This window comes from Erithacus rubecula, assembly GCF_903797595.1.
Source record: "Erithacus rubecula genome assembly, chromosome: 14".
Lineage (NCBI taxonomy): Eukaryota > Metazoa > Chordata > Aves > Passeriformes > Muscicapidae > Erithacus > Erithacus rubecula.
The window spans coordinates 14,853,836-14,868,969 of NC_136666.1; the positions used below are offsets into that span (position 1 = coordinate 14,853,836).

The 15,134-nt window shown below is 40.0% G+C and overlaps 1 protein-coding gene across 10 annotated transcripts in view; it reads left to right on the forward strand.

Annotated features, from left to right (window-relative positions):
• Window positions 1-15,134, forward strand: part of TCF12 (transcription factor 12) — a 158,159-nt gene that overhangs the window by 116,514 nt on the left and 26,511 nt on the right. For 6 of the 10 annotated variants that reach the window (XM_079318101.1, XM_079318097.1, XM_079318100.1 and 3 more), the window contains exons 10-13: window positions 11,306-11,411; window positions 12,524-12,663; window positions 12,986-13,130; window positions 14,670-14,734. In XM_079318101.1, the coding sequence (XP_079174227.1) occupies window positions 11,306-11,411; window positions 12,524-12,663; window positions 12,986-13,130; window positions 14,670-14,734 (456 nt within the window). Of the gene's footprint in view, window positions 1-1,592; window positions 1,920-2,214; window positions 2,457-11,305; window positions 11,412-12,523; window positions 12,664-12,985; window positions 13,131-14,669; window positions 14,735-15,134 lie in introns of those variants that run through there. The other 4 variants (XM_079318104.1, XM_079318106.1, XM_079318105.1 and 1 more) reach the window with 4 other exon arrangements.

The following is a 15,134-nucleotide window of genomic DNA, read 5'->3' on the forward strand; positions in this document are numbered from 1 at the left end:
AAGTAGTGTTTTTAATCTAGTGCACCATAAGAAGTAGGACATCCAAAGAACTGAAGATCTTTTAGCATGTCTCATCTGTAGAGTCCTGAACATTAGTGAGAAGCTTTAAGGAATGGCATTGTTAGCTGCAAATCAAAGGTTCTTAGGGACTCTCTGGGGACTGAAATGGGTCTTTGTGGTCTCTAGGGGAGAAGGAAGCCGCCAGTCACTCTGCAGGCCTGGCAATTTAATAGTCTGCAGTATAGTGATGTTCTTTTTTGCAGCTGCTGCTGCTATGCCTTTTGTATTGGAGAGGAGTTTGGTTCAGATATCATTAGCTTTGCTGCATAGTTAAACAGTTCTGGATGTGTAGTTTGACTTGCAGTAAAAATGCAAGTGTTCTTCAGCAGATGGAAACTTCAGGATGTATTTGCCAACATACTCTGAGCACGGTAGTCTAATTGACTGGAAGAGTTCACTGAAAAAGCATTTGAAGCTTGAGATGGGAATATTTTTTTGTCAGTGTGTATATATTCTGTATATTTATAGACACTACAGTAGTTATGTCCTGAGATAATGGACATTACACAGAGATTTTTATCTGATTGTAGTATTCAGCTGCAGTCAGTTTATCACCCTTGTGGATCTTTTTAGTTCAGAGGGTTTCACTGACACACGAGGTGCTTGGCAGAATGAACCAGACTTCTGCAACTTGCTTTCTCTCCCTGTAAATGGCTGAATTGAACTTTACCCATTTTTTTTTTCCTTATCCTGAAATATTTTCCTGCTTTTGTCAGGAAGAAGGCAGGGAGAATTCACAGCATTGGCAGTAGACACAACTAGAGGTGGAGAAATGTGGTTGTGTGTTAACCTTTTTTTTCCTGGATTGAAGTTGGTATCTGACTTAGCAAAAGCTCAGTTAGTAACCAGCTGTGTTCACTTGGAGAAAATAAAAAAATGTGCATTTCATTAAGAGTTAACGTTAGTTAATGCCACTGCTCAGTGAAGAAAGCAAAAAGGCCTACCAGGCATTGATAGTGTGCAGATACTGAGGGATCTCTGTGCTGGAAGTTGCAGTCTGTTTGCAGTATTAAAAAATTCACATTTTTGTGATGTGACAGAGTTGCTGAGGTCCTCTCCCCTTCTCTGCCCTGTCTTGTATGGGCACATATGTGTGCTTTATTCATACAAAAATGTATTATACAATATAAAGGGATCCTGAACTTGTGCTTCCAAGAGAATCCTTCCATATACTTAAAGATGGATTTTGGATGATTTCGTAAAGTGAACATATTTAGATAATTTTTTTGGTTTTGTTTTTTTTTAACCCAAGCACCTCGCGTAGGTGCAGTCTGTGTCAGGGTCACTCCTGCCGCGGGCTGCCCTGCTCGGAGCGCTGGGTGCTCCGGCTCTCCCCTGGGGCTCTCTCCCAGCAGCTCCCCGCGCCTTTGGGAAGCGTTTGCCAAAGTTGGAAGCAACTTTAGACAGAGCCAGATGGCCGTGTGGCTGGAGCTGCATCGAGCAGCGTCTGCACGGCCACAAGTGCTCTAATTTAATTAAAACAAAAAGCAGACGATTATCTCAGGGCTCAGGACGTGCCCATGTGCGGGTTCCCTGCGGCTCCTGGCGCGTAGGGCTGCGTGTGCCGAGCCCTGGGCGCCCGCGGGCCCGTGCGCGCCTCCTCCCGGGGCCGGGGCCGGGGCGCGGAGCGGGGGCTGGCGCGCCCCCCGCGCCCAACCCCCGCGCCGGCCGGAGATGGTTCAGTCCTGCTTTGCATAAGCCGCCTTTGAGCGCTCCATGTGCGCGGCGGCGGGTGGATGCCGTGGGGAGCGGGAGGCGGCGCGCTGAGCCCGGCCCGCGCCAGCCGCGCCATGTACTGCGCCTACCCCGTGCCCGGCGTGGGCAGCAGCTCCCTCATGTACTACTACAACGGCAAGACGGTGAGGGGCCGCCTTTGTCCGGGGCCGCCGGGCCGGGCTCACGCAAGTTGTCCGCGCCGGGGCCCCGCCGGCCGGGCTGCGCTGGGGCGGGAGCTGCGCGGGGGCTCCGCGGGGGCGCAGGGCGGCTCGGCTCTGAGGGGAGCGCGCTGGGCCGGGGGATGCTTTGTGTGACGGGGGACGGGCGGCCGCGCAAGACCCGCCGAAGTTTGTGCTCCTGCGCGCCCGCGGCTTTTCTTTGGGGGCTGTAGGTTTGGCTGGAGCTGTTTTGGGTTCGTTTTTAAGCGGTGCGCTCCCCAGGCGCCGCAGGGCTGCTCTGTGCAGCGCTCCGCAGCCCCGCTCCGGCGGCCGAGCCCCGGCAGCGCCGCGCCCCGGGCCGGCCGCCAGCGCTGCGCTGCCCGCGCCGGGCGCTCGCCGCGGGAGTTCGCAATCATCAAATGTTCCTGCAAACGCGGGAGGGGGGCGAAAATGCAGATTCCGGAGCGGGGAGGGGGGAGGAATCTCTTCCCTGTGGATTTAACTTTGTGGAAATTGAACGAGGTATTTATTTCTGTTTCGTGGTACATACTTCTAATTTTTAAATTAGAACACCAGTTCTGATTTTTGCGTGTAAAAATTTTAGCATACGATGGTAAATTAACAACGGTGTGTTTCTTCCTGTTTATGTTGTATGTGGTTTTGGCTTTCTTCTGTTATAAAAATAGTATTAAGTAGGAAAAGAGGAGATGCTGATACTGATCTTTTTTGGTGGCTTTTGTTTTGTTTTGTTTCTTTATTGCTGGTCCGCCTCCCGTGGGCCTGTGTGAGTTTTGCTTTCATTAGTAAACTTTTTTTTTGCCAAGATTTTTGTTTAATGGTAATTAAATTATGGATCTTTATATTCATAAAAGACGCCGTGTATGAGCTTCTTGAATAACAGCAAAGACACTGGAGGAGAGGTTGGGGAATCAGTAAAATCGCTTGGTCTCTATTTCATTTCCTTTGGTATAAATGCCAGCTGTCTTTCAAATATGAAATGATTTTTCTTTCATGTCTGCTCCTAGGCTAAAACAATCTGTTTGAAGTTTTATGTGAAGATATATATAAGACTTAAGTAAAATTAACTATACAATACCCCTGAAGCAAAGGGAATATAACTTGCATGGAGTTTTGATTTTATTCTTTCTAGAGCACAGATCACTCTATTACAACATTTCTCTTTGTTCTTGTAGCAGGAAAAAAGGCTTTGATCTTATTAAGTATTTCCAGGCATATAGTAGATGGAAGTGCTGGTACTGTAGGAGGGCATGGCTTGAAAATTGATAGCATGTGCCTGTTATGGGTCAGAGGTGACCTTTATGAGCTTGAAAACTTAGTAAATAGATGACAAATCATATGATCATCCTATATCATGTTGCCCGAGGTTTTATCTAATATTCTTTTTTTTTAAAAAGCATATTTTTTTTAAAGTGGCAACTTTTATCACTGTTTCTCCTAGGAATACTGTAAGTTGGCCTAAATTACTAATTTAAATACGCATAAAGAGGTTATATGGAGTTGTGGGATTGGTTTTTGTCTTAGTTTTTGAAGCACGCCTCTTGGTGTGTGTGCCAGATCTTTGTATGAGCCTTTCTGCAGTGAGAGAACAGCACATACCCTAATTTTGATGTCTTCGTGCTTTTATTTGTATTGTCTGAAAAATTAGTACTTGTTAGCGTGAACCTGATTGTTCAAGTCAGAGGTTTTTATTTAAATCATTGTATTAGATTTTGAAGGCTGGCATTCCTTGATACCTGCTAATGCTTATAAGATCAGATTTATTTAAAATAAGTGAGAAATCACATGTAGAAAATGTTTAAAGTTTTTGTTGAAAAATGTTTTGTTCGTTTCAATTTCTTTAATTTGTAAGCCAAAACAAAGCTTAATATTACACTAAAAACCAAGCATATGAGCACCCCAAAAGATGATTTGGTAGGCACTGACACATATATTAAAGCCTGAAATATAAATTAGGGGCTTTTACTGTTAGAAGTTCAGTTTTTGTAATTTCTTTATGTTTTAGGAAAGCATCAAAGTAAAAAGTAGTTAATACAAATCCCTTTCTGAGTAGTAAAATTTTACAGTTATGTATCATAGATGCTATAGGAAAAAATATATATTTCAAGAATCCCCTTCAATCAAAAAGAAAAAAATACCTTATCTAGTTCATAAAGAAAATAAAGCACTTGCACTGCACTAGACATAGCCTGGGTTTTTTTCTGGTTTTTGGTGGTTTTTTGTTTGTTTGTTTGTTTTGGGGGTTTTGGTTTTTTTTGGGGGGGGGGGTATTGTTGTGTGTTTGTGGGTTTTTTGCCCTTCACCTGTTGACACAGAGAAAATGCTCTCAGTTTAAGAAAAGCTTACAACATTTTCATATAGAGCTTTTGGGGAAAAAAATTAATGCTCTACTTAAAAATTGTTTCTATCAATAAAGTTTTATCTTCTCTTTCATTCTAGAGCCATGCTGCAGACCTCAGCCCCCCAAATAATCAAAATAAAAATAAAATTAAAATCAAGCTCCAGAAATATGTAGGTAGAGATCATAGCACAAATGTAAATTATACCTTTTTATGTTTTTATTTTATTCTTTTTTTTTAATTAATGCGTAATTAAGCAAACTGCATCGTTCACTGTGGCCCTTTCATTTAGATTTTAGGAAGTGCAGCAGAGCAGCTAAAATGACATTTCATAAAAGCCTGATATCATTGTGTTTAAAAGTAAAATACACTTGCATGATTTCCACTATTTTCAGTTCACTTACAAGTATAGGTATAACTGTAGAATTATTTTAATATGGATGACGATGCAGTAATGTGTCAGTTATCACCAAAATAAATAATTTTTGAAAAAATACTGCATTTTATTTTATATCACCTATTGCTACTATTTCATATGAGAATGGATTTGTAATGTATTCACTTTATTGTTTTATCTTGTGCATTTTATGGGTTGATTTAATATACCAGTCTATGTACAAGTATATTTTATTATTGAATAAATATTTATTTTTCTCATCATAGGCTGAGATTGAGCCCTTCTCCAAGGTGGAGAACCTGCATCTTTTACAGTAGATTTCTACAATGCCTATTTTAAAAGGACAAAAAAAAGTCAGAAGATATGGGTATTTTGCATATGAGTAGTGTTTTGTGATTTGCTTTTTGGTAAAGTAGCTTATATTGGGATTTTTTTGGAGAAAATACTCTTTTCTTTGAGATTTTCGAGACGATGAGAAGCTTTTTATAAACATGTTGTTGATGAGCACATGTTTCTAGATGAACAAATGCACAGAGATGGGCAGAGCTGGGTACATTTGGGATTTTTTGGTGCAGCAGTTGCCCGCTCGCAGCCGTCGCTGCACTGGAAGGAGCGCAGCGTTAATAATCCTGCCAGCACGCCTTGTCTGCCTGTTATGCAATAAATAATGTACCTAGGCTTCTAACCTCCATGGTCAATGTTTTCAGTTTGTAAATTTGGGGGCAACCAGGTGCTAAGATTCAATGTTGCTTTTATTAGTGTTAAACCAGCTAGTACACGGGGAGGAAGGTACAATTAAAGCTGTTCTGTACCATATGCTGCCCACAGCAACTTGCACAAGGTCAAAGCTAACGTTTGTGAGTCAGGACAAATATAAGATCATCTGGAAAATCTCTAGGGGTATGTGGCTGTGGACATTGAATAAAGAGAGGTAGTAAACAATGGTCAGCTGGATTTTTATTTTCTTTTTGTTTCTTGTTTTTTTCTTTCCTCTCCCCATCCCACTAAAAAACGATGAGTTACGATCCATCAGCCCATGAGAGTTTTCCCTGCTCCACTCCATTGGGTTGAACTGCCAATCTGCTGAGCAGCAGTCCCCTGCCAGAAGGGTGTCTTGTCTGCAACAAGCTTTATTAATGCTTTAGAGTGAAGCTTCTGTCCATTTCCTTGGGCACATGACAGCAGCCAGGGATGGGCTCAGGTGCTGTATGGGGCAGATCTGTATTTCTCAGAACGCGTGCCCCAAAGAGGAACACGCCCCGTTTGCTCCGTGCCTTGGCTCCCATTAGCACGTGCACAGCAAGGTCTGTCTGGAGAAATACAACAGTCTGTGCTGGAGGTGCAGAACCAGAGAGTGGCTTCAGACAAGAGAGGGGCAAATGAAAAAGATGGCCTGTATCCTCTGCTTGTGTCTGGGGCACTGCTGGTGCTGGGGATTCCTCCCACAGCTCGAGCAGCCATCTGAAATATGAGGAGCAGGTTTAGAAACAGGCGGAGTAGTTTCAACTGTTCTGGTTTTTGTTTCCTGAAAATCTGAATTTAATCAGGAATTTTTGAAGACATAATTGCATGTGTCCCTTAGTGACAGCATGATTTGAAGAGTGTGGTGAAGAAATTTTGCTTAGGAAATAAACTATAAAAAGAATCTTCAAGCACTGTATAAATTGATATTTTTTCTAATGTTGTTTTAATGTTGCCTTACCTTCTTTTTCTTCCTTTCTCTAGTTGACACTACAAAAACCCCAAAAAACAAAGAACTACTACTACTACTAATCAAAAAACAAACCAGGCCAAAAGGTTTCTCTGTACTGAATTTGAGATTAATGCTAAGTTTGCCTCTCACTCTTTAACATTACTAAAATTATCATTCCCTAGGGAAGAAGCTAGGAAGTACTTGTGCTATGTATCATTACAGTGGGATTCTGCATTTCAAAAATACCCAAATAGGCATGTGTAGCATGCCTAAACTGCATAAACATTTATTTAAGATGGAATTCAGTTTAGCTACTCCAAGAAGTTTAAATTTTATACCATCCTTAAAAACTATGACTTGATTTGCAGACAGGACCATTGTCTTAAAGGAGTCTTTTATTTCATTTTGGATGATGAGAAGAGTTTTTTAAACACGTGAACCTTTACACCTGGTATTGGAAACAAAAGTATGGTTGAGGATGTGTTTATACTGACTTAGTACACTAGGGTTTTTTATTTTATCATCTTGCTTAAATCTCAGTTAAACAAGAATTTAGACTGGATCTTGGGTTTTGTTGGTTTTGTTAGGGTTTTTTTAAGCTTCTGTCTTGCTGTAAAGAGTATGGAAAACTAGTTAATAATCTGCATTCCTGAAGAAATACAATAAACATGAAAACAAGTTTCCTTTTCCTAGAGCTGCCTTTCAGCAAAATTAGTTTTTGCTACAAAACCTGCAGATAATACTCTGTAAAGTTTTGCCACATGTACAAATCATTCATCAGCGCACACTTGCATGACTGATGCTGATGGAATGCAGATAGGCTACTTAGCAGAGTTTACAAGCTACAGAATAGGTTATTCATCTTTACTGGTTTCAAAAAATTCTGTCTCAAGCAGCTTGACAAATATTTTCCTGAACTTCCAAGAATTGCTAATAACTATGCGTAAATGAGTAACATAATTCATAATTTCATAAACAGTGTGTGTGATGGGAGCCTTGGTCTTGAGATAGCATGAGCTCATCGGAAGTAAGTTTTGTTGCTTCACTGCTGTTTTTTTAATCTGCTTTTAAAATTAATATTAAACATTGATAAATATTTAAGGATTTGAAACAGGAAAATTGCCTGAGAGGATGGATGCCAACAGACGGACTCCAAGTGTTAAATGCATTTATAGAACAAGACTTAAAAGTTTTACGTAGCATAAAATTCGGTAAATCCTGATCTTCAAATTACTGTTGAAGTTATTGGCACTTGTATTAGTAAACAGAAGCAACAGTGAGTAATATTTGTAGTGTTTTAGATATATTAGGGCCATCTAAGTTTCATGGTAGTGTTCATTACCTATGGTAATCACCAAGGCAGATTTCAGAACTGGGATGATGCTTTTGTTTTGATTAAACAAACAAAAAATAATAAAAAGCAAATAAAAAAATCTGATATTGTATAGCTAATATCTCCTCAGCTCTGAAGTCAACCCCCGCCACTATCCCTCATAAAGAAATCTGAGTTGTCATCCTGCCTTTCCTGCTGGAGAGACTGATGTGGGTCTCTGACTTGCTGTCCTCTGCAACTCGTTTGTCCTGCTTGCCTCAGTGGAGGCGATCAACCCTTCAGGAGTGCTGCAGCGTTAGGATTGATGTATATATTAGCACAGCTCCAAAAAAGTCGAGTCCAAGGCTTGATAAGTCATGTAAAAAAACTGGTTTTGGCTTGCGTTTATCGGAAGGGAATTTCCCATTCATAGTGGGAGAGTGTTTTGCTTGTCAGCATGGAGGCACGTTCGGTGCCTTTGGGCACAGGGCTTTTGAGGGGATTAAAGATGGGCTCCTCTTCTACCTGCTGGAGACAGCCCTCTTCAAGGAGACTGCAAACAGGCTGACCTTTTAACAGTATTCCTTCCTTGTCTTAGTGGGAATGTCAGCCAGGAAAAACTGGTTTGATGCCTCCTGGATGTCAGTGTTATCAGTTTAATAGCTAAAAGAGGCTGTCTTGAGCAGCCACGTCATATTTTTAACTGCGTTGCTCAGCTGTTGCAGAAGAGAAAGCCCTTTAAGTAGGACACTGAGTCCTACAGGGGAGCAGTGCCAGCAGCACTGGGGTACATTTGCCTGGGTGGGGGTCCCAGTGCCTGTGGGCCTTTCGGAGAGAACAGACTGCTTGCCCTGATGCATTGCTTCCCAACTTAAAAATAAAATTTCTTCCTTTTTATCAACTTCCTTATTTAAAATCTTTGTATTTTGCATCTCATAGACTCCGGGTTAATTTTAGTAAAATTTCTTCTTTGCTTTTAAATTTTGTTTGTAGTAACGCAAAACAAAAATTATGATTAGGTCATTAACCAGAAAAAACCTGGCGCTCATCTGCAGGTGATCAGATGACATCAGAGGCCTGGTTTTAATTTGTGGGTAGTTCTGATTGTAACTAAAAGAGACTCGCTCCTTTTGTGGAATTGGCTGGCTATTTCCCCACATCTGGAGTTAATGAAGTCTTTGAGACCACATCAGTTGTGTTTTGCCGCAAGAACCCTTTGATCTGAAAAATCTAGACTGGCGCAAGTGCAGCTTCATAACATTGCAGCTATGTTTTTGCAAGCTATAGTTAAGATACCAAAACAAGCAGAAACTATATGAAGTTATGTGTCTGTGCTAAGACTTTCATGTAGCTGTTTGCAAGGGCCTCTTTTACGTTTATATAATTCGTAACATTTTTATTATGTTAATGGCTTGTACATATGTATTTGTAAATTATGCATTTGTAGGAGTTTTTGAGTTTAATTCCCCTTTTGAGATAGTGTTTAATCAGTTTTTATAAATCACCCATTTATGTAAAACGTTAAAATTTCAGTCCGAAGCTTGTATTTACAAATCTCATCGATAATGTTGCAGTTTAAAGTAAGTATAATTCGTCACTGTAGGTGACTTCGCATTAATCAGTGTGCATCTCCATGGCGGTACTAAATGTCATAAAGCTTTGTTTCCACTGCTGTCCTGTGACAGTGATAGATTATCCATCAGCTATAGCATATGCTGTGTTATTCTGCACAACAGAGAGCTTGTAAATTAAGCCCAGTTTTACCTAATATGTTTGCAGTCTTATGAGTGCGAGTATTTACAATTTGACAGAGTGACATTTCTGTTAAAATATGTCTCAGGCATGGAATATACATGCATTCATCATATAGAGTAAATACATATGTACTGTGAACACTGCTCAGAATGTATTGTCATTCTGTCACTCAGGTCTGGTAAGCATCTCTATTTTATATTTATTCCATAAACTGAAAAATTTCGAGTAAAATATTGAGCAGCAGCTTTCCGAAAAGCTTTCTTTAAAAAAAAAAAAAAAATAAATCATTTGTTTTCAATAAAAAACGATGATAAACAAGCACGTAACTTAAAGTTTTGAGTTTTCAACTTGTCTCCTTGCAGCCAGGTGCGTGTTTAGCCGCTGCGCTGTTCGTGGCGGCAGCTGCCGGGCCGTGCCCGTGCCCGTGTCCCTCGCAGCGCTGCCGCGCTGGCGCTGCCCGCGGCTGATCGGAGCCGCTGCTCCGACACATCCCGGCCATTTGTTCCCGCGCCGCGAGGGCTTCGGCACGGGAGGAGGGGGATTGGGATGCAAATGGAGCGCGACTTGCCCACTTCACTATCCTCAATGTCCCTATCAGAGCAGTCACTCTCTGCGAGGACAATGGTTCTTTTTTTAGGGAACTTAGGCTTTTTTGTTGGCTAGCTTGGTTTTCCTGGCCCTTCTCTTGCTTGGTAAACAACATCTCAGACTAGGGAGAGTTGGGAATTCTATAGAAACGCGTATGCCCGTATGTGCATAGGAGGGGATCAAAATAATCACTTTTGAATGTTAGGGCATAGTGCACTTTTTAAATTGCATTATATGAGCTTTGAAGTTGTGAAATTATTCTTCATGTATGTATTTATGAAGTCATCTGTGTTTAAGAAGTAGGATAAATAATTAAAAATACCACATTTTTTACTTCATAGCAAAAAGACGCTCCAGTTTCAATGTTACCTTTTTATATTTTTTTGCTGTCATATATGTTGATTTGCTTTTTATTTAATTTATTTTCTAACACACACTAATCATTGCAATATTTGGTGTAGAACTAGTTATGGGTAGAGTTGCTGTGAATACTGGGCCTTGTTCGTTTTGCTTAACTTATTCCTGAATACACTTGATATTTCTTTTACAGTTGCTCAGTGAAAGACTTAGTCATGGTTATTTGGCATCTTATGTTTTTAACTTATAAAGAAAATTTGTTGCTCGCAAGCTGAGAATGGGCATTCCACTGATGTGTTAACACTGAAAAAACAATAATAGTGCTTTTCTTTAAAGCTAGGCCAGTGTGAAAATTACGTGCTCGCTGTTGCAGTTATGAGATTATTCCTGAGGACTTGCAAGCGTGTATTTTCTGATGGCTCTCCAAAGGCGTGCGAGTTTCTGAATGGATGATAAAACGGTTGCATTAAAACCTTTCTGTTTGTCACTGGATGTTCTTTTTCTTTCTGATTGTTAGGATGCCAGCTAATTAAATATTCAAACAGGCATACAGTTGTTTTAAAATAAAATTTGTTTGGGGCCCAGTTGTTTTATCTTGCTTTTTTATCTTGAGCAACAAGTCTGTGCGAGTCGTGTACTTAGAAAGCAAAATCAGCATTCAGGCTTTTATCAGGCCACCTGGCTGAGTTGGCACACCAGAAAGTGTGTTGTTAGGATCATTCTACTGTAGTTTCTCTGTACTGTGGCAACTTGCTAAAAAGCAAATAAAACAAGGGCAACAAATGCTGCGGCTTGCTACACTGTTCTTTTTTTATTTGTGCTTTCTCTCTTTATCTGTATGCTGTTGTGGTTTTTTTTAATGCATGACACCCAGTTATTGCTAACCTGCTTTTATTGCTCTCCCCTATATAGGTGTATGCACCATCCCCGAGTTCTGATGATTTCAACAGAGAATCTCCAAGTTACCCATCTCCTAAGCCACCAAGCAGTATGTTTGCTAGCACTTTCTTTATGCAAGGTGGGTAAAATGTCACTTGTCCTTTAGGCAGAAATCTGCAGTCAGACACTGTTTTACTGGGTGAATGAAGGAGTGTTGAAAGCATATCGTGCTAGAGCCTATGGTTAAGCTTTATATACTTTTGAAACAGTTAGATGAAGGGAACTGTCTGTTGATGTAAAGTTTTTCTCATGACATTAATTGCTGACTGAAATTTAAAGGGATTACACACCAGGCCAGATGGACAGAATTCCCATCCTTTGATTTGTAGGGGCTTCAGAGCAGCACACTGGAGTGATAGAGAAAAATGAGGTGGGGACTTATTGACTCTTCTGGAATTTGACTGTACAGTATCAGCTAACAGTCTTATGTTCTCAAATGCTTGTATATCCAGCATGCCAGAAAAAAGGGGGTTGCACTGAACGAAACGAGCAGAATGTACTTCCTCTGCCTCACGTCACACAATTAGCTCGTGCTGCAATCTGGTTTGGAGCACACTGAGAGCTCAGTGTCTCAGTACAGGAATTCACAGAGCACTTCAGTTTGTGCTGCAGAAGGGAAACTACACTGACACACAGGCTAAGGCTTATGTAATGTAGTCATTTCAGCTACTTAAGTCTGCTACGTTGAAATGTTTTTATGTTTTTGTGGTGCTAGGGTATGTTAGACTATAAATTGCTTGCTTTATGTAAATAGGTGCTTTGCAGTGTATGTTTATGATGAGTTCTGTTTGGCCAAACATCTTACCCCTCCACCTCCTTTTTTATTATTTCTTTCAGTCCGGACTTTTTATCAACACTCTTGATTTAAATCTGGCCTTACTGAAGGTCTGTGTAATTAGCAAAAGTGCTTGGTATTTTCTCAGCTGTGGTTGGATTATATTTCAGTTATAAAGCCTCTGTTGTTTCTTTGGTTTTTTTTTTTAATAAATATAGCAACAGTGTGGTGGCATGAAAATAGAAGATGCAGTATAAACTGGTCACCATTTCCCCACTCATGTTGGTCTCAGTAACTGAATTCTGTATTTGTTTAAAATAATCTTGTAAATGAACAGAGAAATAAGTATTCTTCATTAAATGTATTTTTCTTGTTTTCTTTTCCACTGAAAAAATGCTACAAAAAAAAAAAAAAAGATGGGACCCACAATTCTTCTGACCTCTGGAGTTCATCCAATGGCATGAGCCAGCCTGGCTATGGTGGGATGCTTGGAGGCTCCTCTTCCCACATGTCCCAGTCCGGCAGTTACGGCAGCCTGCACGCACACGATCGTTTGGTAAGACTCAGCACACATTAATCTGTTTATAGTCGTGTATGGGGATCTAACTTAGGAGAATTAACTTCTCGTTTGCTGCTCATGTATGTCAGTTAAAAACCCAGTTGTTAGAAATCACAAACTTTATGTATTAGATTTATGTCCTTTTAGTTATGTCTGTTGTATAAATAAAAATCTGTGACTGTGTAGAGGTCTGTTCAGAGGATGGATGAGTCCCTTTTTTCTGTAATGAAGAGCTGGGTGTTACAGGTTTGGTGTCTTAAAATATCAACATTTATTTAAGGACTACTTAATGTCTTATGTCTGCTTCTCTTCTCTCCAGAGCTATCCCCCACATTCAGTCTCACCTACAGATATAAATGCCAGTCTTCCTCCAATGTCCAGCTTCCATCGTGGCAGTACCAGCAGTTCACCTTATGTAGCTGCCTCACACACTCCACCTGTCAATGGATCAGATAATATTCTGGGTAAAAAGTTCTTCCTGCTTTTTTTTTTTTTTTCCATTTTACAGGAAAATGAAATTTAGGGCTGCATGACGCACAAAATTAGTAAGATTTAATTTATGGCATGCTTGTAGATCAGGAAAAATTCACCACTGTGATATTTCTGTTCTCAGTGTGGCTGAGGCAAATTGTTTTTCAGTCAGCTTAAGACTTACCCATTTATTTGCTTTTGCAGTCAAGTCTATGCTCAGGGACTGGATGTGCCTGACTTAATGCCCACTGTCCCTTCGTGGTTCAGTACGTGTGCATGTCCGTATAGGCAGCTCTGGTGCTGAAGTTTTCAGACAGAGCTTCTGTGTCACCAAAGCACTGCTCTGGAGAAAGGCAGGAAGGCTGTTTCTTAGGGGAGGTTGATAAAGTGCATCATAAATTCCTCTCTTAACTGTTTTAGAGATTACAGAGTAGCCATTGTGGTGGCTGGTTTAGTCTCCTCTGTGCTCATCTAGAAAGCAAGAAGTACAGGATGATAATCTGTTCCTTGCACAGATTTGCTTGTCTTAAGTTGCAGCTGTAGAAGTTAAATACTTGTATATGCCCCTTGTTGGTTCAATAGGATTTGCACTTTGCTTCATTTTAAAGCAAGTGGACTTTAGTTAGGGTGACTGTGTCAGCTTTGATTTGGGAGCACGTTTTGCACCGAGATCTTTAAACAGAACCCAGTTAGTGAATCTGCATGGGAAATTCAGGCTGGAAAATCCAAGTTTGTCACAAACTTGGAAACGGCAAGCATTGCATTATTTGGATTTCTGATGTGAATGGCTTGCATTCACATTCAATACATTTTTTGGCTTTAGAAGTTGATAATTGGAGAAAGAAGATTTGCTTTTAAAGGGTCTGTCTTCTACAGCAAAGCAGATATTTCAGAGGATTCAGTTCCTCTCTGTGTTTCCAATTGGCAGGGCTTCAGACTTCCTCTTGGCTTAATGGTGTGTGGAGCAAAAGGGCACGCAAAGCTGCTAACATGCAACTGAGAGCAGGGGTGACAGGAAGCTTGGTGCATCAGAGCTTTTCAGGGACTTGTTAAACTAAAGATGAGAGTACAACATGGGGAATTGGAGCAGGGGGAGCAAGGAGACACACAAGGAACTATTCTGTGAATTTGGCTTTAAGAATTAATTAAACGTGCAGCGCTTCAGTGGGGGCAGTTTAGAAATAAGCCGCAATAATGTAATTTTCTGATTTTGATTTTTCTTATCACATTTCATTAAAATTAGACTATGATGCTAGAAAATAATTTGTCTTTTTCTAGCTACTTTCACTTGTTGGTCCTTAAGTTATCAGGGTGATACTGTGTTTGACTTTTAAGAGGAGAGCATCTAAATGTAAATCTAATTGTTTTAATTAAATTTTTAAGTCTAATGAGAACTGATTCTATTGACACTGACTTCCTCAGAAAATCCATTTAAAAAGTGGTTGCTCAACTCTATGTGATGAATAAAATAATAAAAGTAAATAAAATTTCAGCTTTAAAAATAAGTGTTTGGTTTACTTTCCACATTACAGGAAACAGAGGAAATGGTGCTGGAAGCTCACAGACAGGTGATGCACTTGGAAAGGCATTGGCATCTGTAAGTAGCAGTTAGAATATTCAGATCTGAAACACATATTTTAGTCTATTATTTATGTGTCATTCATTTTATAATATCGAATCAGGAATTTTCACAAAGTCAAAACAGTGTACTATGATGCAATTTCCTGTCCTTTTTAAATGCAAGCAAAAAATACTTTGAGTTGAAGAGGACTTATTTTGAATTCCTTTTTCTTCAGGTTATCAAAAGATTTAAGGCAGATCTAGTTTAAAAAGCTAGTTAGACAAAGTATAAGATAATCATAAAACGTTGATTTTAATTTTTTTCTATAGTGTTTTAGGTAAAATTAATTCTTTTTAACATTAGTATTAGAGCAGATCCTGCTTCAAGGTTTAAAGTGTTTTCTCAGTGGCCTTATAAAACCGAGAGGTTTTGAATG